The 18844-nt window shown below is 57.3% G+C and overlaps 4 protein-coding genes across 4 annotated transcripts; all 4 read right to left on the bottom strand.

The window, feature by feature from the left end:
* Window positions 1-974: 974 nt before the first annotated feature.
* On the bottom strand, window positions 975-4155 carry GGTG_01117 (MYB DNA-binding domain-containing protein). Its single transcript, XM_009218877.1, has 3 exons — window positions 3947-4155; window positions 2443-3358; window positions 975-2321 (listed from the first exon to the last, which is right to left on the bottom strand). The coding sequence occupies exons 1-3, from the start codon at window positions 3973-3975 to the stop codon at window positions 2187-2189; spliced, it is 1080 nt and encodes a 359-aa protein (XP_009217141.1). The 5' UTR covers window positions 3976-4155; the 3' UTR covers window positions 975-2186.
* Window positions 4156-4779: 624 nt separating this feature from the next.
* Window positions 4780-5090, bottom strand: GGTG_01116 (hypothetical protein; the record flags this gene model as incomplete). Its single annotated transcript, XM_009218876.1, has 1 exon — window positions 4780-5090. Exon 1 carries the CDS (start codon window positions 4978-4980, stop codon window positions 4780-4782), a length of 201 nt encoding a protein of 66 aa, XP_009217140.1. The 5' UTR covers window positions 4981-5090.
* Window positions 5091-7428: 2338 nt separating this feature from the next.
* Window positions 7429-8099, bottom strand: GGTG_01115 (hypothetical protein; the record flags this gene model as incomplete). Its single annotated transcript, XM_009218875.1, has 2 exons — window positions 7857-8099; window positions 7429-7770 (listed from the first exon to the last, which is right to left on the bottom strand). Exons 1-2 carry the CDS (start codon window positions 7911-7913, stop codon window positions 7429-7431), a joined length of 399 nt encoding a protein of 132 aa, XP_009217139.1. The 5' UTR covers window positions 7914-8099.
* A 2455-nt stretch (window positions 8100-10554) lies between these two features.
* GGTG_01114 (pre-mRNA-processing-splicing factor 8) lies at window positions 10555-18542 on the bottom strand. Its single transcript, XM_009218874.1, has 4 exons — window positions 13644-18542; window positions 13438-13551; window positions 13208-13365; window positions 10555-13130 (listed from the first exon to the last, which is right to left on the bottom strand). Exons 1-4 carry the CDS (start codon window positions 18280-18282, stop codon window positions 10884-10886), a joined length of 7158 nt encoding a protein of 2385 aa, XP_009217138.1. The 5' UTR covers window positions 18283-18542; the 3' UTR covers window positions 10555-10883.
* Between the last annotated feature and the right edge of the window lie 302 nt (window positions 18543-18844).

Here is an 18844-nt window from a genome sequence, read left to right as displayed (position 1 = left end):
GAGAGAGAGAGAGAGAGACAGGCACCACTGGGTCTTGACGCTGCTGGAGAACACAAAGGACAGCAATCAAAATTGCTCCCGCCTGCAGTTGCTCCTTTCTGCCGTCAATATGACCTGTCGATGCTTAAAATGGGCCCCTTCGCCGAGAGACAGCCCCGAGGTAACCTTGCAGGGAAAGCCCCGGGATTCGCGACTGCTTGGCGCCCCAATGATGGATGCCCTCTCGCCTGCCCTCGCCCGACATCGCTCTGGTGGGACGGACGGCAGCGACGGCTGGAGATGGAGAGGGAGTTCTAGTGTGAGTAACAGTGGCGGTAAGGGAGTGAGTGAACAAAGGAGAGAGAAAAAAAAAAAAAAAAAAAGCAAGAGAAAACAGCGAGGCGTAGACAAGCATCTCCCACCCACCCAGCTGTCCACCCGCACATGAACCGATTGATGAGCGCCTCGCTTACTCTCCAGTGCTGGGATGGCTGGTTTGGGCCAGGTGGAAGGCAGGCAAGTCCGGAGAAGCGTTTGCCTTTGTCACCCACTGACTGGCTCTTCCTTCACTGCTTTCTCCCCCCTTGATCGGTTTTCATGCAGACAGACAAAAAAAATCTTCACCTCACGTTCATCAATCCCACACGAGGGTAGCATCCCGGCCGGGGCCGGCTGGCCGTGGTGCAGCGCGAGGATGGAGGAGACATTGCGAGGCTAGAGTCGCGCACTGATCGACCTCTTCTCCACCGCCGTGCTGCTGCCGCGCCACCTCTTTTCCACACGTTAATGCCCGAGTGGTATTGGAATGGCAAAGAAGGCAAAAGAATCCAAAAAAGGCTGAGTGATATCACACTATCAGATATAATAGGAGGGTTGGGTGGGGTATTGTCGGCTATGTGTGTCCTGAGCCAGGCAGGGGTCCTGCGTGGCTAGCGATGGAGGAGAAAAGAGCAAACACCAAGACAATGAGATGGAGAAACATGGAAAAAAAAGAAAAAGAAAAAATGTGTTTAGAATATGGTCTCGCCAAGAACTGAAAACTCGCGCGTGGGGGTATTCGTATGTTTCCTGTAATGCATCATTTATCCTCATGTCACCTAAACCAGCCAGAGAGATGCCCTCTAGCTTCCGAGTATGCCTGCCTTGTCTCTTGGACGCCCCCCCTCCGGATCCACCCTCCGGCTGACTAGGCCATGGGGAAGCAGCTCGAGAAGATGGGTGCCCATAGACTCCTCCGAAGCGGTACGAGACCATAATCATCATTGACTCCAAGCCAAAGAAAAGACAAACTACTCAACTCCACACCCACCCTTCCTCAGTCTGGCGGCAGGGAGTCCTGCACCAGCCTCGGCCCGAGCCCGTCCCTTCCCACGATGCGATACGTAATGAAATGTCTATGTCATCCAGGGTTTATAACAGAAAAAAAGGAAGAGAAAAAAAAGTCTTCTGAGCAATATGGAGAGTCGGAACGCGACCGGTAGCGTCAACACCAACGGGTCGGGGGGTATCTCGATAATTATCCCGCCCGCGTAGAGTCGAGCTTAACCAAGTCGCGCCAACAAGGGAGAAGAGAGAGTTTCCGCCCCGGCGCAGCAATAATGCTAAGAGATCTTCGGACCCGAAAGCAAGGTGGTGGTAGAAAAAAAGGAAAGAGAAAGGGGGCGCATGCAACGTGACAAAAAGGAAATCCAAAATTGGGAGTAAAAGAAGAAAGAAGAAGGGGGAGGGAAAGAAGAAACCCCCGAGGTGTGGACAGAAGAAAAAGGGTTCGAAAAAAGCAAAGATGGGACAAAAGTCCGAGGCAGCCAAAGTGCCAGCTGCCTCAGCTGCCCATTTGCTTACGGGCCGTAGCGTTGCACCCCAGAGTCGTGCTGGGCGCTGCTGTTATGCCTATCCGATAGCCCCGTTCCGTCCACTAGGGTGATATTTGCGGATTCCTTGGGAGGTTGGAGGGGGCTTTGGTGCTTTGACCAAGCCCTTGGTGGACTGTCGTGGGTCTCGTCGGCAGAGAGATTATTCACACGCGCGCCGGAGTCGCGCATTGGGCCTGGCCGCTGTTGCTCCAAGTCATGGCGGGCGTTCGAACGAAGCCCTTAGTGGCCACCATAGAGGTGGTGGCTCGCACCGGCGTCGGGAGCCTGGTGCGTGTAGTGTGCGGTGGTGTCCCCAGACCCAGGAACCGAAGCTCCTGGCGAGGACATTGATTGCTATAAGGGAGTGCCAAGAATTTGTGCAGCTCTTTCTTGGCAAGCTATCGGCGTGAATCCCGTTCCCACCTTGCTGGCCACAATCCGCCACTTTTCCCTCTCATAGTCTTGCAGAGCCGTCCGAAGCTTTTGGTCCTAGAGTCGCCCATTGTCGCGTCAGCGCCCGTGGACCGCAAGCAAAGGAACATGTTTCCATAGGGGGCAAGGGGCAAGGGGCAAGGGGCAAGGGGCAAGGGAGTTGCTTGTTTTCTCTTACCGTCTCGTCTGTCCACTGCGTCGTTTTGGCCTTTAGCTTGGTGCAGTACCGGACCTGGAGCGTGCCGCTGGACCTCCCGGGGAAGAAATCAGCGATTTGCTTCCAGGTGAGGCTCTTGTTCTCCTTGAGGTCTATCAGGAGCTGGTCGTCCTCGGGCGTGAACTTGAGCTTGGGCCCTCGCGGCCTCGGCGCAGGAGGCGGCATGCCGGCCTGCCCGACCACGCTTGGCGCTCCCCCGCCACCCCCCTGGGAGTCGCGCCGCATCATCTTTGCCGGGGGAGCGGCGTCGGGCATGCGGTGGTGGTGGTGGGTCGAGACTGTGCCGCCAGCCTGCCCGTACGCGCCTCCCATCTGGGACTGCTGCATCGACTCCAGCTCGCTGTGCTCGAGGTCGGGGATGCCAGGGATCGCTAGATCGAGGTCGCTGGGCCGCCGGCGCTTGACCGACGTGCTGCCGGGCGTGGGGACCATGGACGGATACAGCGGCGCAACGACCGAGTGAGGCGACGGTCCAGGTGCATAGTGCGACGGCCCGGGATGGCCCAGGTGCCGGGGCGCCGCGTGTCCGCCCAGCTGGCCCGGATCCATCAGGACCTGGTGGTGGTGGGCGGACGGGTGGTGCTGCGACAGGCCATGGTGGCTCGTGTGAGAGTGAGAGTGGTGAGAGTGGTGGTCCGGGGGGTCATGCAGCGATGACGGGCCCCCGAGGGACCCTCGATGGTGCGTGTCGTAGGCGTGTGTGGACTGGCTCTGCTCGGCCGGATGCGGCTCCTGTGGTGAGTACTCGACATTATAGTCCTGCGGGACCCTGTAGTTGCCCGCCAGCGTGCCGACGCATGGGTTCCGCCAGAGCGGACCGCTCTGGCTGGTCGCCGGGTTCTGGATGGAAAGAATGATAATGCTGGGCCCCGGAGGGCTGCCGAGGGATTAACTGAGGGAGACCTGTCAGGCCGCGAGGGGTCGATGAGGCCCTCGGGTGTTGCTGGCCTGCTGCGGACTCGACGATGGCGTGGTAATGGTGCTGCTACTGCTGCTGTTACTGCGCAACCTTGGGGAAAGTACATATGTGTTGTGATCGCGGCTGCGGGTATGCTGTCCCTGATTTGTCTCTCTCGATGCTGCTGGTTTGGTTGGTTGGTCGGCTGGTTGGTTGGTTTGGTTGTTTGGTTCTGGGTTGAGATGTTGGTCCGGGAAAAGAGGGCTGTTAAGTGAAAAAAAAACCCCCAAAAAAAAAAACGAGCTTGGATGACGAGCAGGGTCGGCCCTTTTAACAGAGCATCATCGAATCCGAAAAAGGTCCCGGTTGACTGACGACGGATGGATCCCCGTTCGCTGTCTTGGCCGTTCCGCATGCGACCCCCGAGATCTGGGTATCCTCCTTTACCTGAACTCGGTTGCTTTTCTCCTCTTTCTCTGCGGCTTCGTTCTTCTTATTCGTCTTGTTGCTAGCGAGGTACTCCTTCGGCTTGAACCAGGCAGTGGCGGGACATGAGGGGAGGCTTACGGCAAGGAAGAGGGGGGCAAGGGTTGCATTATATCGTCTGATCTCCCTGGTAGAGAGGACAGCAAAGAGACAGGGGGCGTGGGTAGAACCGGTGTACCTTTCGCTCCGTTCTCCTTTCATGGAAAGAGTTAAAGCGTACAATGCGAGTCGCCGTGTGCGAGACAGGTCCTGTTCCCGAGCGGGTGGGCAGCTATGACGGTGGCATAATTTGAAAATCTTATGCCTGGCCTCTGCGAACCGTAATAGAAACAAGACGAGAGCACACCCTGGTCACCTCTTTGGCAGAGGATGCGGGTGTACGGCGAGGAGACGGGTGGGGGAGTGTTTAGAGTAACTGCCCGGGCAGGGGGGGGTCGACCAGGGGAGGGTGTGTTGGGAACCAAGAACAATTTAGGTGCTGCCGAAATAGCCAGCAGAGGGCCAGGAGTGGAAAACGCCTGGAAACATCAAGGCCGAATGGAGAATTTTTATGCTGAAACAGCCGCCCGAGAGAACAACCGAAGAATAATGGAGCCCATGGGGGTGGTGGACCACGGTCACCACCACGACCCTCAAAGAGTCAAGAGGAGGGGTTCTAGGTGGTAGCGTCCGACTATGAAGCTGCCCATGGCGCTGCGCTGGCCAGCCACTGGGCTCAGGGGAGAGCACCGGCAGGTGACGGGATGGGGCAATGGCAGTCCAGTAGGTAGCAGCGAGTGGGCAGGCAAATGTCCTTCTCTGTCCAGCCACACTTACCCCCCCAGACACCGCCTGGCGTCAGCAGTTAACAAGCGGCAGCTATGGAGGTCGAGGGCTGGCTGGGGGTGGATGCGGCGCGCGTGCCAGGGGTAGTGCTAGGTAGTGGGTAGTGGTGCCTGTGACTCCTGCGAACTTCCGGCAGCTGGCTGGGCTGGACGAGGGGTTGAAGCGATGGGGAAAGAGGCGGGCAGAAGAGGCGGGCGGTTTGGCAGTACCGACTCGAGGAGGTACCGCTCGGCATGTTTGAAAGTACCGACGTAAGCAGTGCGGTGAGGTACCCTGTGGGCGTAGGCCATCTGGCATCATGGTTGTATGGGGGGTATATCAGACCGGGGAGGGGCTATATCAGCGGCGCAACGGAGATCGCACGCGGGCGGGTACGCGATGCAGAAGACGCGATGGTGGTTCGTCTGTTTGGAGCGCAGGCAGCCCAGAGAATTGCGTCTGCCGCCCTAGTACAGATTGGCGAAGGATGGGAGGGTATAAAGCCGGGCATGTCGACCAAGACGGTAATCATATCGCTAAAATAGTGGTGATGGCGTCAGGCAGTGCCCGGTTCGGTCTTGACCGAGCCGGGGGGGAGTGGGCACAGGCTCCGTCGACGGACACGTCGGAGCAAAAGGCCAGCACAGGCCCGGCAGGCCAGATACGACTGGTCACTGGGGAAGAAAGTACCCGAGTCGCCTCGCAGCAGGGCCTCGCAGCCCGTCGATCTTGGCCCACCCTCGATTCCTATACGCAAGAGGAAGAAGGGGGAGGGGAGGGAGAAAGATGAGGCTCTGGCTTGGAGGTTGCCGGGAAGCTCGCGGCCAGCCTGCACACACGCCGTGGCAGGCTGATGCCGGCAGCGCTAGCAACCCGCTAGGGCCTGGACCTGGGAGGCCCTGATGCGCAACCTCCCAACTGCTGGAGAGCCACCAGTCAGCACGGCAAGCCCCATCAGCGATTGTCTCTGCCGCCAAGGGCCAGTCAGCGCCGCCCGCATGCCTAGGCGGGTGGGTATGAGGTACCAGACATCTACTTCCGGCAGCAGGTCACTGCAGGTCTCGGTACATGGTGCTCTAGTGTTAGTGCACGGCCATCCACAACGGCTCGACTCTGGCTCTCGGTCGCGTGATGCGCGTCTAAAAAAAAAGAAAGAAAAAAAAAGAAAAAGTGGTGCGACCAGGCAAAGATGCGCCCTTCTCTCCCATTCTCTGCGGAATGGCAGATGAGGAGATTGTTCGATGGGCGCAATGGATCCCCTGCCATCGGCGAGCCCAACATTGCAGCAAAAAGCAGAAGAAAAAAAAGGGGGGCGCGCGATGGCAGATTGGCTAATGGGGACCAAGACGCGCAAAAGAGGTATCGGGTAGACTTGAAGAGGGCTTTGGGTGGGCTGCCCGCTGGAGCATGAACAGAGTTGGATGAGGGTTCAGGGATTCGCATGACGGAAACGGTTTCATGGGGCCTGGCAATAAGATGATGAATTATGCCTCAAGCGAAGCTCTCGGTTGGGTCCCGCGCGCCTGCCGTTTTGCTGGAGGGCGCTCCTCCCCCCCCCCCTGCCTCTTTCTAGAAGACTGGAAATTGCTTCGACGCGGTGGCATGGGGGGAACACTTGGGCCTTGCGGAGCTAGGCACGAAGTTGGGGTAGCGCCTGTGACGTACCAATCGGGTTGCTCTGCAGCCCTGTCCAGAAAAGACCCGAGACCCTCATTTCGCAAGAGGGCCTTTTTCTTTCTTATTCTGGGTTGTGCAATTTTGCTCTCCGCCAGCCAGGGCCCGTGGAGTGGATTTCGGCGAGGAAACATTACAACAGGTACTGCCCGCTCTATAGGCGAGGTAGCTATGTACTATAGCGGCCCGGCAATAATACGGTCAGGTCGCGCCGGTGGCGGAGGGTTTCTACCGATGTTGGGGACGGCGGGAGGATCCAAACAACCCAATCTCGGACCAGACTTGTCGATGGGCAGGTAGACACCGAAGACAGGTAGGTACTACCTAGCACGAAAACGTCACGTCACGTCGGGTCACGTTACGTGCTACCCGATCACACAGATCTCCTCCTTTGCTCGCTACCTATGTAGGTAACTACCAGGTAGGTAGGTAGACAGGCATCGACAACAAAGACCTGGGCTTGCAAAGCTAATCTCTCGCGTGCCCGGATCACGTCTGCCCGCGTTCGAGATGGCACCACGCGAAGACGCTGCGCCCGCCGGTTCGCGGTGCCATCTGAAATGTGTCTGTCACACCAGACCCCCAACGGTTGCTAGATCCGATCTAGGGCCACCTGGTTCGGGAAGGCACCTCGTGTGATGGCGTCCGTCTGATGCGTTGCTGTTGCCGACGAAGGACAGGAAAAAAAGACAAAGGAAAAGACGGGCACCGCCCCAGATCGCCGTCGCCCCAACGAACGTTGGTTGGGTGGCACGGGCCCCAGAGAGGGCGTGCAGGCTGGCAGGCTGGGTACGCACCACCACGCCCGACAGGTATCGACGACGAGGGGGTGTCGATCTCCCTTGGGCAGTGCGAAAGAGCCGCGGTGTGGATTTCAGGCCCCGGTGGGGTTTTTTGGGGGGGTTTTTTTTTTTTTGCTATTTGGAATGGACGGGTGGTGGGTTTGCTATCGTCGTTTGGCTCTTGCGGATGGCGCGATTTGACTAGCAAGGGGACGTCCTTTGCCCCAATTTGACCCCCAGGACCCACGGGGGCCCTAGCGGCCGAAGGTTCCGACACGGGCCTGCTACAACCACTGCCAGTGATCAAACAGAAAAGCCCCATTTAGGTGGGCGCGGGGGACCCTCATCGCGCGCAGGGGTGGTGTCGACAACACCCACCAGTGCCACCACAGTCCCTCCATCACCCCCGCTTCGGCCGCGGTCCAGTCCTTCGTCAACAATCGAAAAAGAAGGGCGGGAAACAAGAATTGGCCAACGAATGAGGTAGGAATAGCGAATCTTAAACTTTCTTTCAGCCTCATTCCAGGACAGCTCTCTGATTGGAGAATCTGGGTCTTTTGCCTCGAGGGTTCTTGGCCGCCTCAGGCGTACCCACACACTCAAAGGCTCACACCTCCAGCACCACCACTCTCCAGCACCACTCACCTGTAGACTACCTGTAGATCCTTGGGAATCCCCTTCCTTGGGAATCTCCATGGAGCTTCAATGCCCCCAGAGCGAGTACCACGTACCAAGGCGGACTGGGTCTCGTGGGCTCTCTCTTGCGAGGCGTGCAGCCATCTCGCCATGGGCCACCAAAGACCAGTGTCTTGCGTGTGTGGCTTTCTGCCAAATGTGCATTAATTGCAACGCAGTATATTGGTACCTCGGTGGGGATGGAGCGACGAGGCTTGAAACCGGGTGTCTGTCGACAGAAGCCCGCGCACGCCCCCTCCCCTTCCCTCCCCTCCCCTCTCCCCTAACCCTAACACCCGACCCATTCTAAATACCACAGAAGGCTTCGAGAAACCGTCCCGCCACCTCCTTGTCTTGTCCGGGCTCCTTTCGTGCAGCAGGAGCGCTCGGGGCATCGCCCCGAATGCAGAGAAACAGGAGCAAAGTTGAGCCCCAATGTCACCTTTTCCAAGCTTGTCGAAACTGTTTGGCAGGTGGTTTGATCTCGGATCCCCGTTTGGCCAAACGCCATATCGTTGCATTTGATTAGCCGTCCGCCGCAGCTCGTCCAAACTACTTTCTTCCATGGGTCGGGAGGGGGGACTTTGATGGGGCGGCGATGCAGGGCGGACGAAGGAAGCCGGTGACGCAGTCTGGAGAGAGGTGATCTCACACTCGCCTTGCCTCACCCTGCACAAACGAAGGAAAGAGAAAGAAAAAGGGAGAAAACCCATTCCTAATGCCTTACACATGCATTGGTCGTGAAAAAAGAAAAGAACAGACAGACCAGGATCTCCACTGCTCAACAACGCGATTCTCGTCACACAAACGTCGCTCGCTAGCCACGGGATCTACCACAGAAATCTAGCCGACGAGCCGACCGAGCCACATTACTCTTTCCCTTCGTAACAGCCTTCGTTCGCTTCTCGCTTGCCGCCAGGGGTGGGGTTGGAGGGGACGGGAGGGGAGGGGAGGGGAGGGGAGGGAGGGTGGCAGGATTTTTTTCTTCTTGTCTCTCGTCTTCTCCTCCTTCCTTCCACAACCTCCCTCATCACACCTCCCCTGTCCCCTAACCTAACCCCTGGGAACTCAAAAAAGCCCCGAAGGAAGCCTGGGGTCGGAAATGGGGCAAAGCGGTTCCGTGGGATTGGGACCACCAGAGCCTGCCCGTCGTCAAGGCGCCGCATGTCCCCTTAGCCACCTCCATCTCCATCATCATACGACAAGCCATATTTCGGGCCCCGGTAGTCAACCCCTAGGCAGGGAAGGAAGAAAGAATGGAAGGCCTACCGAGATGCCGTTTTCCCCATCGCATGTCGACGGCGGCCGTGGGCTGCAACGTCGAGGCGGTGGTGCCGCGATGCCCTCTCCACAGCCGATAGAGAAAACAAGGAGGGACTGGCAATGCCAGTGGGCCACCTACCTGGTTCCGCCCGCCCATCATACCACCCAGACCCGACTGGCTCGGCACCGTGACGGGGTGGTGGCTCCCCCCTCTCCCAAAGAAGGCCGGCCCCGGCTGCCGTTTTCGACACCACCGCCAGCCAGGAGGAGGGGAGAGGAGCGAGCAAGAAAAATCCCTCGACAGTATTGTACCCACCACTCAGCCCGGACAGGGGAGCCAAGCTGAAGCCCTCAGCTGGCAGCCCGTGCGAAGGCCCCAGTCCTTCCCCCCCACTTCAGCCTCCGCCCTGGGTACCTAGGTCTCCGCCCTGGGTACCTAGGTTGCCCAGGTCGGTCCCAACAAACAAAACACGACAAAATCTCGTCGTCGTCGTCGAAAAAGTGTCTTGTGTGCGCATTAATGCATTGACACGCGCAATCTCACACCCGCCCGCGGGCCCTTTTCCCCATTCATGACTGTGGTGGCCCGGCCGCCGCATGTCATGAATTGTTAATCAACAAAGCCGCAAGGGGATGGGATCCTTCCGTCATCACCATTGGCTGTCGTGTCGTGTCGTGTCGTATCCCCCTTCCTCCCTCGGAACGCATCCGGCCTTTACCACATCGAGACAGCTGGAGCTTTTTATTTTTGGTCTTCCCCGAGGTGTTGGCTCCCAGCGGGCCCGGCCTGCGGGTTCTTGTGTTAGGTCGAGCGAGCAAAGCCGTCCTCGGCAAGGCCGAAACGGGTTCACCCATCGTCTCCTCCCTCATAAACAATACCTACACCACACACCCAGCAATAACCATATCCGTCCTTTACACGCGACTGGGCAGCCACCCCGGTGGTACCTACCCACCACCCCTTTCCCATCTTCCTTCCTCTTTCCGGCTGCTCTGCCGTTGATGCCTGTCATGCATGCACGCCCACCTTCGCTCCCATCGCATCCCTTCTGCATACGCTACGGTACCCGAGGCCGCATGCATGCAGCTCGTGCGCAGATTTGCCAATCTCTACCATGGAAAGATCATGCGGAGCCGGCGTCCACTGGCGTTTCCTCCCTCGCCTTTCCCATTGTGAAGCATTCGGTTCCAGCCAGCAAGGCAGGTGAATGTTTGTTCCCCTGTAGAATCAAATCGAGAAAAAAAAAAAGAAAGAAAAAACTCTTTGGCGCTTAGGTAGGCCTGTTTGTCGGACCGCTTGCCTCGTGAGTGATGGGCATGTGGATTATCGAAGACTTCCACATCCATCCCTTCTCATGACACAGACTTCCTCGCCTGTCTCCCCCTTGCGCAGGCCACCGCCAGCACCAACACATCCCGCCGGGCCCGCTAAGTTTTCCGTGCCGGGAATTATGCAGCTTGCTTTCGCTTCTCCCAGACGTGGCACACACCTTGGCATCACAACTTGTCAACATCCATCAAACCACCATGGCAACTTAAAAATCTCGGAAAGGTAGATCAAACCATCTCAACGTCAAGCCTCACAACCCGGCGGCTTTTGCCGGCTTCCGTCTCGCTCCATTTGCAACCCCCTGCTGTCTAGAATTTCTACTTGGCCTCGAACATCGACCATTGCCGAAAAAAAAAAAGAGAATTAAAAGAGTAGGAAAAAAACCAGAAAAGACATATCCGATAGGCGTAGAGAGAGTGCGTGTAGCAGAGAGCAAAGAGAATGCCGAGGGGATATACATCGAAATACTTGGTACAAAATAGACCCCTCTTTACGCAAAGTTGTCGTTTCTGTCCACCCAAATGTCCTCCAGCTCAGCAAAGTTCTGGAAATGGAGCGGCCGGTGGGCATCGCTGTAGAATGGCGCCGGCGTGTCGAGCTTGACGTGCACCGGCTTCTTCACAACCCCGTCGAACGCCGGCCCGATGAAGCTATAATTCCAGAGCCCGCTCTCCGGCACCAGGAAGAAGCCCTTGTATCTAGGGCTGAGGAGGAGCTTCCGCTTCTCGCCCATGGTGGTTGTGAATCCCTGCGGCTGGTCGCTCTGGATATCGCGATTGTCCACTCCCCACTTGTAACCCTGAGGCGTCAGCGCCCAGGCCGACAGCGAGACGCTGCCCGGCGTGAAAGCGACCGTTACCGTCAACGTTTCTCGATCCGCATCCCTCCACGACACATGCGAGTCTCGAAGCTTGGCGTGCTCCGTCACGTCCACGGCCGACATGTACGGAAGCTCGCTGCCAGACATGGTGTGAATCACGCCCAGGGGCTCCAGGCTCCGGAGGCTCTCGTGCTGCGGCAGCTGCTGCGCGAGCTGCACGTTGCGGAGGCCGCCGATCTGCGGCACGAGCACGATGCACTTGATCTCCTTGACCTGGTCATTGTCCGGCGGCGACGACCCGTAAAGATACCCGGCAACCTGAACCCGCAGGTCCGCGATAGTGATGAACTTCTTGAGGATGTTGTTGGGCATCACGTACGTGGTGTTGTCCAGACTGCCGTCCGTCGACGACACGTAGATGTTGTTCGACCTCGTGCGCAGGTTGGACGTCGCGATGGCGCGCGTGCGCCACTCGGTCCTTGACGCAAATGTTTGCTGTTCGAACTGAGATGTCGTCGTCACGATGATTTCTTCGCCGTGCACATTCTGCGTCTTGGTCGTCACCGCTGTGAGCTGTTGCTGCTCCTGCTGCTGCTTCTCCAGCTCTGCCGCCTGCTGCCGCTGCATCGAAGGTGCCGAAATCTCCATGCCCAGAATGATATCCCGCACTTCAGAGCTGGTAAGACTCGACACATTGACGTTGTTCTTCTTTCCATAGTCGTTGAGGATCAGGTCACGGAGTTGCGTCTCTACCTTGATCCACTCCTCGTCGGTGAAGGACGGCCAGATATGGTGGTCCTGCGTGATGACCGTCTTGTCCGGCCTCAGAACGAGCTTGGTCTTGTCCTGGTTTACATGTAGCGACCGCAGGATCAGCACCAGACGCGAGAAGGCCGTGTACGACGATATGCTCTTCAGCCATTCGTCGTACAGGTTGAAGAGCACCATTTGCGGCTCTGTTGCCCGCAGAATCATGTCTCCGAGCTTCTCCACCTTCATGGCCGCCTGGAACGGCAGCTGTAGCTCCGAAGCCCGGATCGAGATGTTGGGGAAGTCAAGCAGGTTGACCTCGAGCGGATCCAGCAGACCCTTTCTCGTGACAATGAGCTGTTTGGGCTGTTCCTCCACGGGTAACGACCGAATGAGCGCTGCAACTTCTTCGGCCGTCTTCCACTTGGCCAGCTGCCCTAGACGCTTCTGTCCGGCCCAGACGCTCGTGTGAATGATCTTGAGGAACAGCTGCCCGGTACGGGGGTTAAAGATGAAGATGGCGCCATTGATGGGCTTCGTCGTCAAGTTGCCCTCGAATGTCTTGTGGATCGTCACACGGTAAACGTTGGTGTCGTCGATGAACAGCTGAGTCTGGTTGCTGAAGAGCTCCGAGTAGTTCTGCGAGTTGAGGAACTCTTGGTTGCTTTCGGACGCGTACAGCTGCAGACCTTTCCTGATGCGCTCGCGAAGCACGTACAGAGCCGGGTTCGCCTTCATGATCTTGGCCATGGCTTGCTGCACCAGCACCTTCAGACCAGGGAAGTACTGGCCGTAGGCACTGTAGAGGTTGTAGGCGAGGTCGATGCCGATCATCAGGCCCGTTGCTGACGGGTACAAACTCATGCTGTCGGTTGTGTAGTCCAGGTATTTGGCTCTGACGTAGCGCTCAATGTCATGAGAGTCGTAGTCACCATACCGGAGCTGGACATCGATCCAGAACTTGCTCGTCGTCGTCGGCTCGAGCGTGTCCTTGGTGTCGAAGAGCATCGCGGGACGCGTAACATTCCACTTGTGAGTGGCGAAAAGTTGGATGTCCGCACATGAGCTGTTCATCTTGTACGACTTTCGGGGGTGGATCGTTTCCTTCTGCACGCTCTCGATGCCCAGAGACTCGAGCTCTTGGTCAAAAACTTGGCAAAGATCCATCTAGGAAGTGGACAGGTCAGCACGCATGGACGGCCGACATACAAATCATGGGTAGACCACAAGTAGCGGATACATACCACGACACTCTCATGAATCTTCTGCCAAAGATGGGCTCGGAAGATCTGGATGAGTGAGATCTTGAGGGTAGGGATCTTTCCGTGCAAGAAGATTCCTGTAAGATCAAGCTGGACCTGGAAACCAACGTAGACGTTGGCTCGGTTGATGGTAGGTGACCCTGTAGATCAGGCTTCTAGTCAGTACGAGAGTGATAGGGAGGCTGTGGAAATGTGGAAAAGGGGAAACATACACCAGAGGGTGAAGCGACGATTAGGAATCTGGTTGAGACCAGACCGCTGGGCATTCGTGAGCTTCTTGAATTTCATCGACTCTTCGAATCCGGAGGCTCGCTCCCAGAAAAGACCTGCAAAAAGGCCAGTTAGCTCATTTCCTTTCGATTACAGCACGCTCTAACAACAAAGCAGCCAAGATATGAGGGAATAGAATAGCACTCACCCTCCCATGATGCGAAACCCGTGGCCTTGAATAGGGTGTGCTCGAGAATGGTCTCCACACCACCGAGCGCCTGGATGACATCGGTACGGTATGCGTTGAGGTTCCACAGTTTACCGTCGTGCCTCTGGCTCGTCCACCAGAAGGGATTGTTCCTCATGAGTTGGTAGATCTTGAACTCCGAGCGGGCGCGGAAGCCCTTGTCGAAGCTCAGCGTACTCCTGTCCTTCTGGAACAGCGTATTGATGCGAGGCAGGCCCTTGTCCCAGCTGTCCTCGAGATCCTCGAGCGTCAGACGCCGGTTCTGTTGGTTTGCCTCGAGGCGCTTCTGGGAGTACTCGGTCCACACACGCTGCGAGTCAATAAACTCGGCCTCCCAGCTGGTGATGTATCGGAAAATGTTGGGAATCAATGTCTCCTCGTCGTGGGTCATGCCGGCGCGGAAATGCGAGATGCCACCCATGTCTGTTTGCTTGCTGATTCTCTTGTCGCTGGTGGGAATGAGAATGTGTGACCCCGAGATCATGCCCAGGCCACCGAGCTCCTTGGGGGTGTAGAAAACGGCCGGAGGGAAACGCGAAGGCATCTTGGAGTTCAGTCCAATCTTGACGCGCGTCTGGATCTTGGTCTCACACTTAACAATCGTATCCAAAAGGTTGACTGTCGACACAGCCGCTTCCCTGTAGTACGTGAACAGGGCGATCAGGGCAGTGTTCCACTTGTTGGCGATCTTGGTGAAGGTCGTTGATCCCGAAGACATGAGGATCTGTCGGATGCGGTTGTTGAACTTCTGGACATCCTCTTCCGTGACCTGGAGGAAAGCGTGTGCAGTTCTCTCCTTGGTCGTGTTGTCGACTAGCGACCAGACACTCTCCTTGACGGGGAACTCGTCATTCTGGTTCCGAATCTTGGGCAAGATCCTGACCTCGAAGCCGCACATGGAATAGAGGAGGTTGGGATTGTCTCTGCTATAGACGCTCGCAAACGTGTCCTCCCACTCAATGGTGGTGACGGACCGAGGAAGTCGGTTCTTCAGATCCCAGAAGACAGCCCGGCCGAGGTTGACATCGTGGCGCATGAGTCTCATTCGGGAGTCTCTGGGCCAGCACTTTTTGCTCTTGTATCCGATAACGTTCTCGAAATTGGGATCGGGCTGCTCTGTGAGGAACCGTTGGATCAGGTCCCTGGATTCCTCAGCAGTGAATCTGAGGAAGACCCAGATGCGGTCGATGTAACGCGTGTAGAGCCGAATGGGATGCTTCGACTCCGTGTCCCTATCCCGGAACTGCAAGAAGTCGTTGGGTGACTGGGCTGGGCCTGCAATCTCGCTAGCCCTCTGCGGCCCCAGAAGGAGCAGGTCGAGAATCAGGCCATAGTACTGAAACACGAAGGCAGAAAACTGCAGGCCGCGGATCATGCCGTAGCTGTTCACGTGGTTCATGTCTTTGTACGTGAGCGTGACGTTGTTCTTGGCAGTGATGTAATCCGCCAGGTTGTGGTCCATGATCAGTCGCAGCAGCGAGTTCAGGAGGGTGAGCTCGATCTTCTCGTAGACCTTGGAGAGCTGGGTCTCAATCATGACATTGCACTCTCCATCCTTGGTTTCCCAGACCTGGTCCAGGTTGTTGATTCCCTGCGCCCACTTGTACACCAGCAAGGGCGGCACCTCGGAGTCTGCGGGCTTGATCCATGCCGGGAACAAGTGGCGCTGGTCAGCCTGGTACCAGAGGTATTGGTCGAGGTAAGCGTCCGAGATCTTCTCGATAGGTTCAATGTCATAGACCGGGTTAATGGTACTGTAGTTGTCGTTCATGTCGATGCCGACTTCCTTGAACGCCCGCTGCGTGAGAAGGAAGCGCTTGATGCGCTCCAGCGTGGTGCCCGGACTGTCGTAAGCCTGCTCAATAAGAGCCAGTTCCTCGCGCTGGCTCTGGTTCAGACGACCCTTGGTGGAGTACGACTCTCGCAGCCGCTCGAGGGCGAGGATAAGGATCTTGGTGTCGTGCTTGTAAGAGACGCTGGGGAATGGGATGGGCGAGAATTTGCGGGATTCAAGCCAGTGCACAGTTGTGGTGTAGATCGCGACAGCCTCCTCAGAAGACACGTACGGGCCGTCCTTCATATGGTTGTGCTGTCTCTCCTGCTCCGCCTTCAGCCAAAGACGAGTGAGACGGCCCACGTTCTTCTTTGCAACCGTCTTGTCCACAGTGGCACCACGCCGGATACGCTCACGGTTGTAGTGCGCAACCGAGATCCACCAATCGGCCTTGGCCTTGACGTATCGCAGGATGATGTTCTCGATGGCGGCAGGCAGGCCGGGCACCTTCCATGGGATGTTGCTCTTCCAGCATCTCCAGGCTTCAGACAGGTGCTGGAGCACAGTGTTGACCTTGTTCTGCCTAATGCCCTCGGGCATCATGTCCATCAGGTCTGCCATGACTGATGCGCGGAGCTCGAGATCGAAGTGAGACTCGACCCGCTGCTTGGTGACCGTCTTTGCCACACCCTTGCTGTGTCGGCCCTCAAACTGGCGCGAGAGCAAGTTTCCAAGCCATCGCTCCAGAAGAGGGATGATACCGCGCATGAAGAACAGCCAGACTCGCCAGGCGGGCGCCCAGAAACCGCATCCAGGGCCCTTGCCGACAGGGCCAGCGTTAAACCGATAGTAGATCAGATGCTTGAGGTCCTTGCAGGAGCGAATTTGGTGCATGAGCTTGTACTTGTACCGGTACATGCCTGTGAGTTGACCGACATGGTTGAATGCATAGAGAATACCGTCTGCGAGCTGGAAGGCATCGATGTTTCCCAGTCGGTACTGCACCTGGGCGTCGACAATCAGCTTGGTAAGCCTCAGAATCTCACGCATGAGATGGAACGCGTTTCCAAATCGAGACTTCTTCCGCTCCTTTGTCGTCAGGGTCTTGACGGGCTTCAGGTTGAAGTTGTAGTCAAGGTGGAGGTACGTCAGGTTCTTGCGGTGGATCAGGAGATTCAACATGTTGAAGCCCTGTCGGCAAACCTGCAGACCAGCCTCAACCCAGTCGATGGTGGTCTGCTGGAAGAATTTGGTCTGCTTCAGTGTTCGGAGCAGGCTCTGCTTCTGAGTTGTCTTGGGCTTCTTCTTGTGCAGCTCGTTGAGCACGTAGCTTTTGAGCAGCTTCTGGTACGACACGCGGACCTTGACGGGCTGCTTAGGAGGGCAGTGCTCGAGGTACCACTGCTTGATAAGGGGCACATCCTGAGCCCTAACCATCCGCCCGGATCGGCGATCGAACGGGTAGGGAGCCCACCAGAGTTGAATGGCATCGGCTGTATCTTCGGTAAAAAGCTCCTTGTCGTTGAGGAAAGGCTCGCAGGAAGGAGGGAGTTCAAATGCACCCTCCTCGGGCTCCTCGTCGTTGCCCGGCCCAAACACGTCGTCCTCGTGGCTCACTGCCAGGTTCTTGGGGGCCACAGCGCGCGACGAGATTGGGTTGAGGCTTTTGTCGAAGTAGAAAGCAGGCAAGCTCGGGTCTTGTGTCCGCTGGTAGACAACCTGCGGATGCGAGTGCCATGATATCTGCACGCTCCGAGGGAGCTGATTATACAGAAAAGGGAAGGCAACTCGAACTTCGGTGCGTGTGGGATTCCGGAAGATGATGCGATCGATTGCGTTGAACTCGCCAAATTCCTCGTCGTTGGGGTCGATATCCTTGTACAGAGGCTCGAAGCGCGGTCCACCAGGGAGTGCGACATTGAGCGCCTTGGCAGTGAAGAAGGCCTTGCTCTCGAAGAGGTGGAAGTAGTTGGGGTCCGTGACGTCGGTAATCAGCGGCAGGCTTAGCCGGTAGAGCGTCGCCATTTGACGCAGGGTCATGTTCCACGTCTTGTAGCTCGGCCCGTTGACGTGCGGTGTGTCTAACAGCGGCCGATGCTCGTAGAACCATTCATAGACGGGCTCGTCTTCGTCCTCGTCTAGCTCTAGCTGGATTGGCTCCAAAGGCTCGACATCTTCGATGTTCTCGGACCAGGACAGCGGAGGCTCCTCGTCGTCGAACGGAGGGAAGCGCATTCGCTTGAATAGCCTGCGGTCGCGCTTCTCTTTACGCATGACAATCCACATGGTCGCCCACTGCGCATGAAAGACTGGCTCGATGACGCGCGGCACTTCGTTCACCAGAGTGAGGCAGCCATTGACATGGTAGAGCACCTTGACCTCTCTTGCCGACTCCCAGGGCATGGGCATGTTCTCCAGGAGCTTCATGACGGCATGAGGCATGAACTTCAGTGCGCCCAGGTAGCTGCGCTTGTCGTTGGTGTACTTCTTCTGTGAAACGTCGCCAATGTCCTTGACGATCTTCCGCAGATGCTCCGGGGGCATGTCTGCCTTCTGCGTCTCAACGAAGCCGCCCTTGCGCTTCTCGCCAAACCGGTTCCTCTGCAGGCGGAGCCATTCTTTCTTTTTCTGTTCCAACTTGGCCGCCTGTGAGTCGCTAGATGATCCGTAGCCGGGAGGCGGCGGCGCAGGAATCGATGGGGGTGGGGGGAGCGACGACGCGGAGGGAGGAGGCGGAGGAGGAAACGCCGACGATGGCGGAGGTGGAGGGCCGGAAGGAGGCGGCGGCGGAGGGCCCCATCCGGGAGGAGGCGGCGGGAACGCCATGTTGGCTTGCGCCGATGAGCGTGAGCCCGACTTCACCACCCGTTGCTGCCGAAGCAGGCTTGGTGCTCAAAAAGCTCGCGGCGACACGCCAGGCTCGGATTGTTTCCGGGCGAGTGCGTTTGTAAGCAAAAGGTCGAGTCCGTCGTGAGGCCTGCGTAGGGCTGAGGATTCACCGCAGAGGTCCACAGCGATGGCGGTTGATGGGAACGGTGGTTCCCTCGTCGTGGTTGACAGCTCGAAGGGTTTTGCGCGATCACAACGTTGGAGGTCTTGAGATTTCTCAGGCGTGCAGTCGGCCTGCAAGACGCGCCAGGCTCTGCCTAAGCCTCATTGGGACTAGAGTGCTTACATAATAGTGCAAAGGCAAATGGCATGAGCCTCATGCTCCACTCTAAAACCAATGCGCGTGATTGGTGATGAAAAGTGCGGTGTTTTGTTCTAGGCTAAGGCCCGGAGGGCCGAGTGCTACGAAGAGTGCATAAGGTGGGCTTTAAGGCCCGTGCGTAGGCTAATGACTTATCCCACCTAACATTGCCCTGGAGTTTTAAATGTGCCCTCACAC

The sequence above is a fragment of the Gaeumannomyces tritici genome (genome assembly GCF_000145635.1).
Source record: "Gaeumannomyces tritici R3-111a-1 unplaced genomic scaffold supercont2.1, whole genome shotgun sequence".
Taxonomy (NCBI): domain Eukaryota; kingdom Fungi; phylum Ascomycota; class Sordariomycetes; order Magnaporthales; family Magnaporthaceae; genus Gaeumannomyces; species Gaeumannomyces tritici.
Note: the sequence above shows the minus strand (reverse complement) of the source record. Positions and strands in the feature narration are given on the sequence as shown.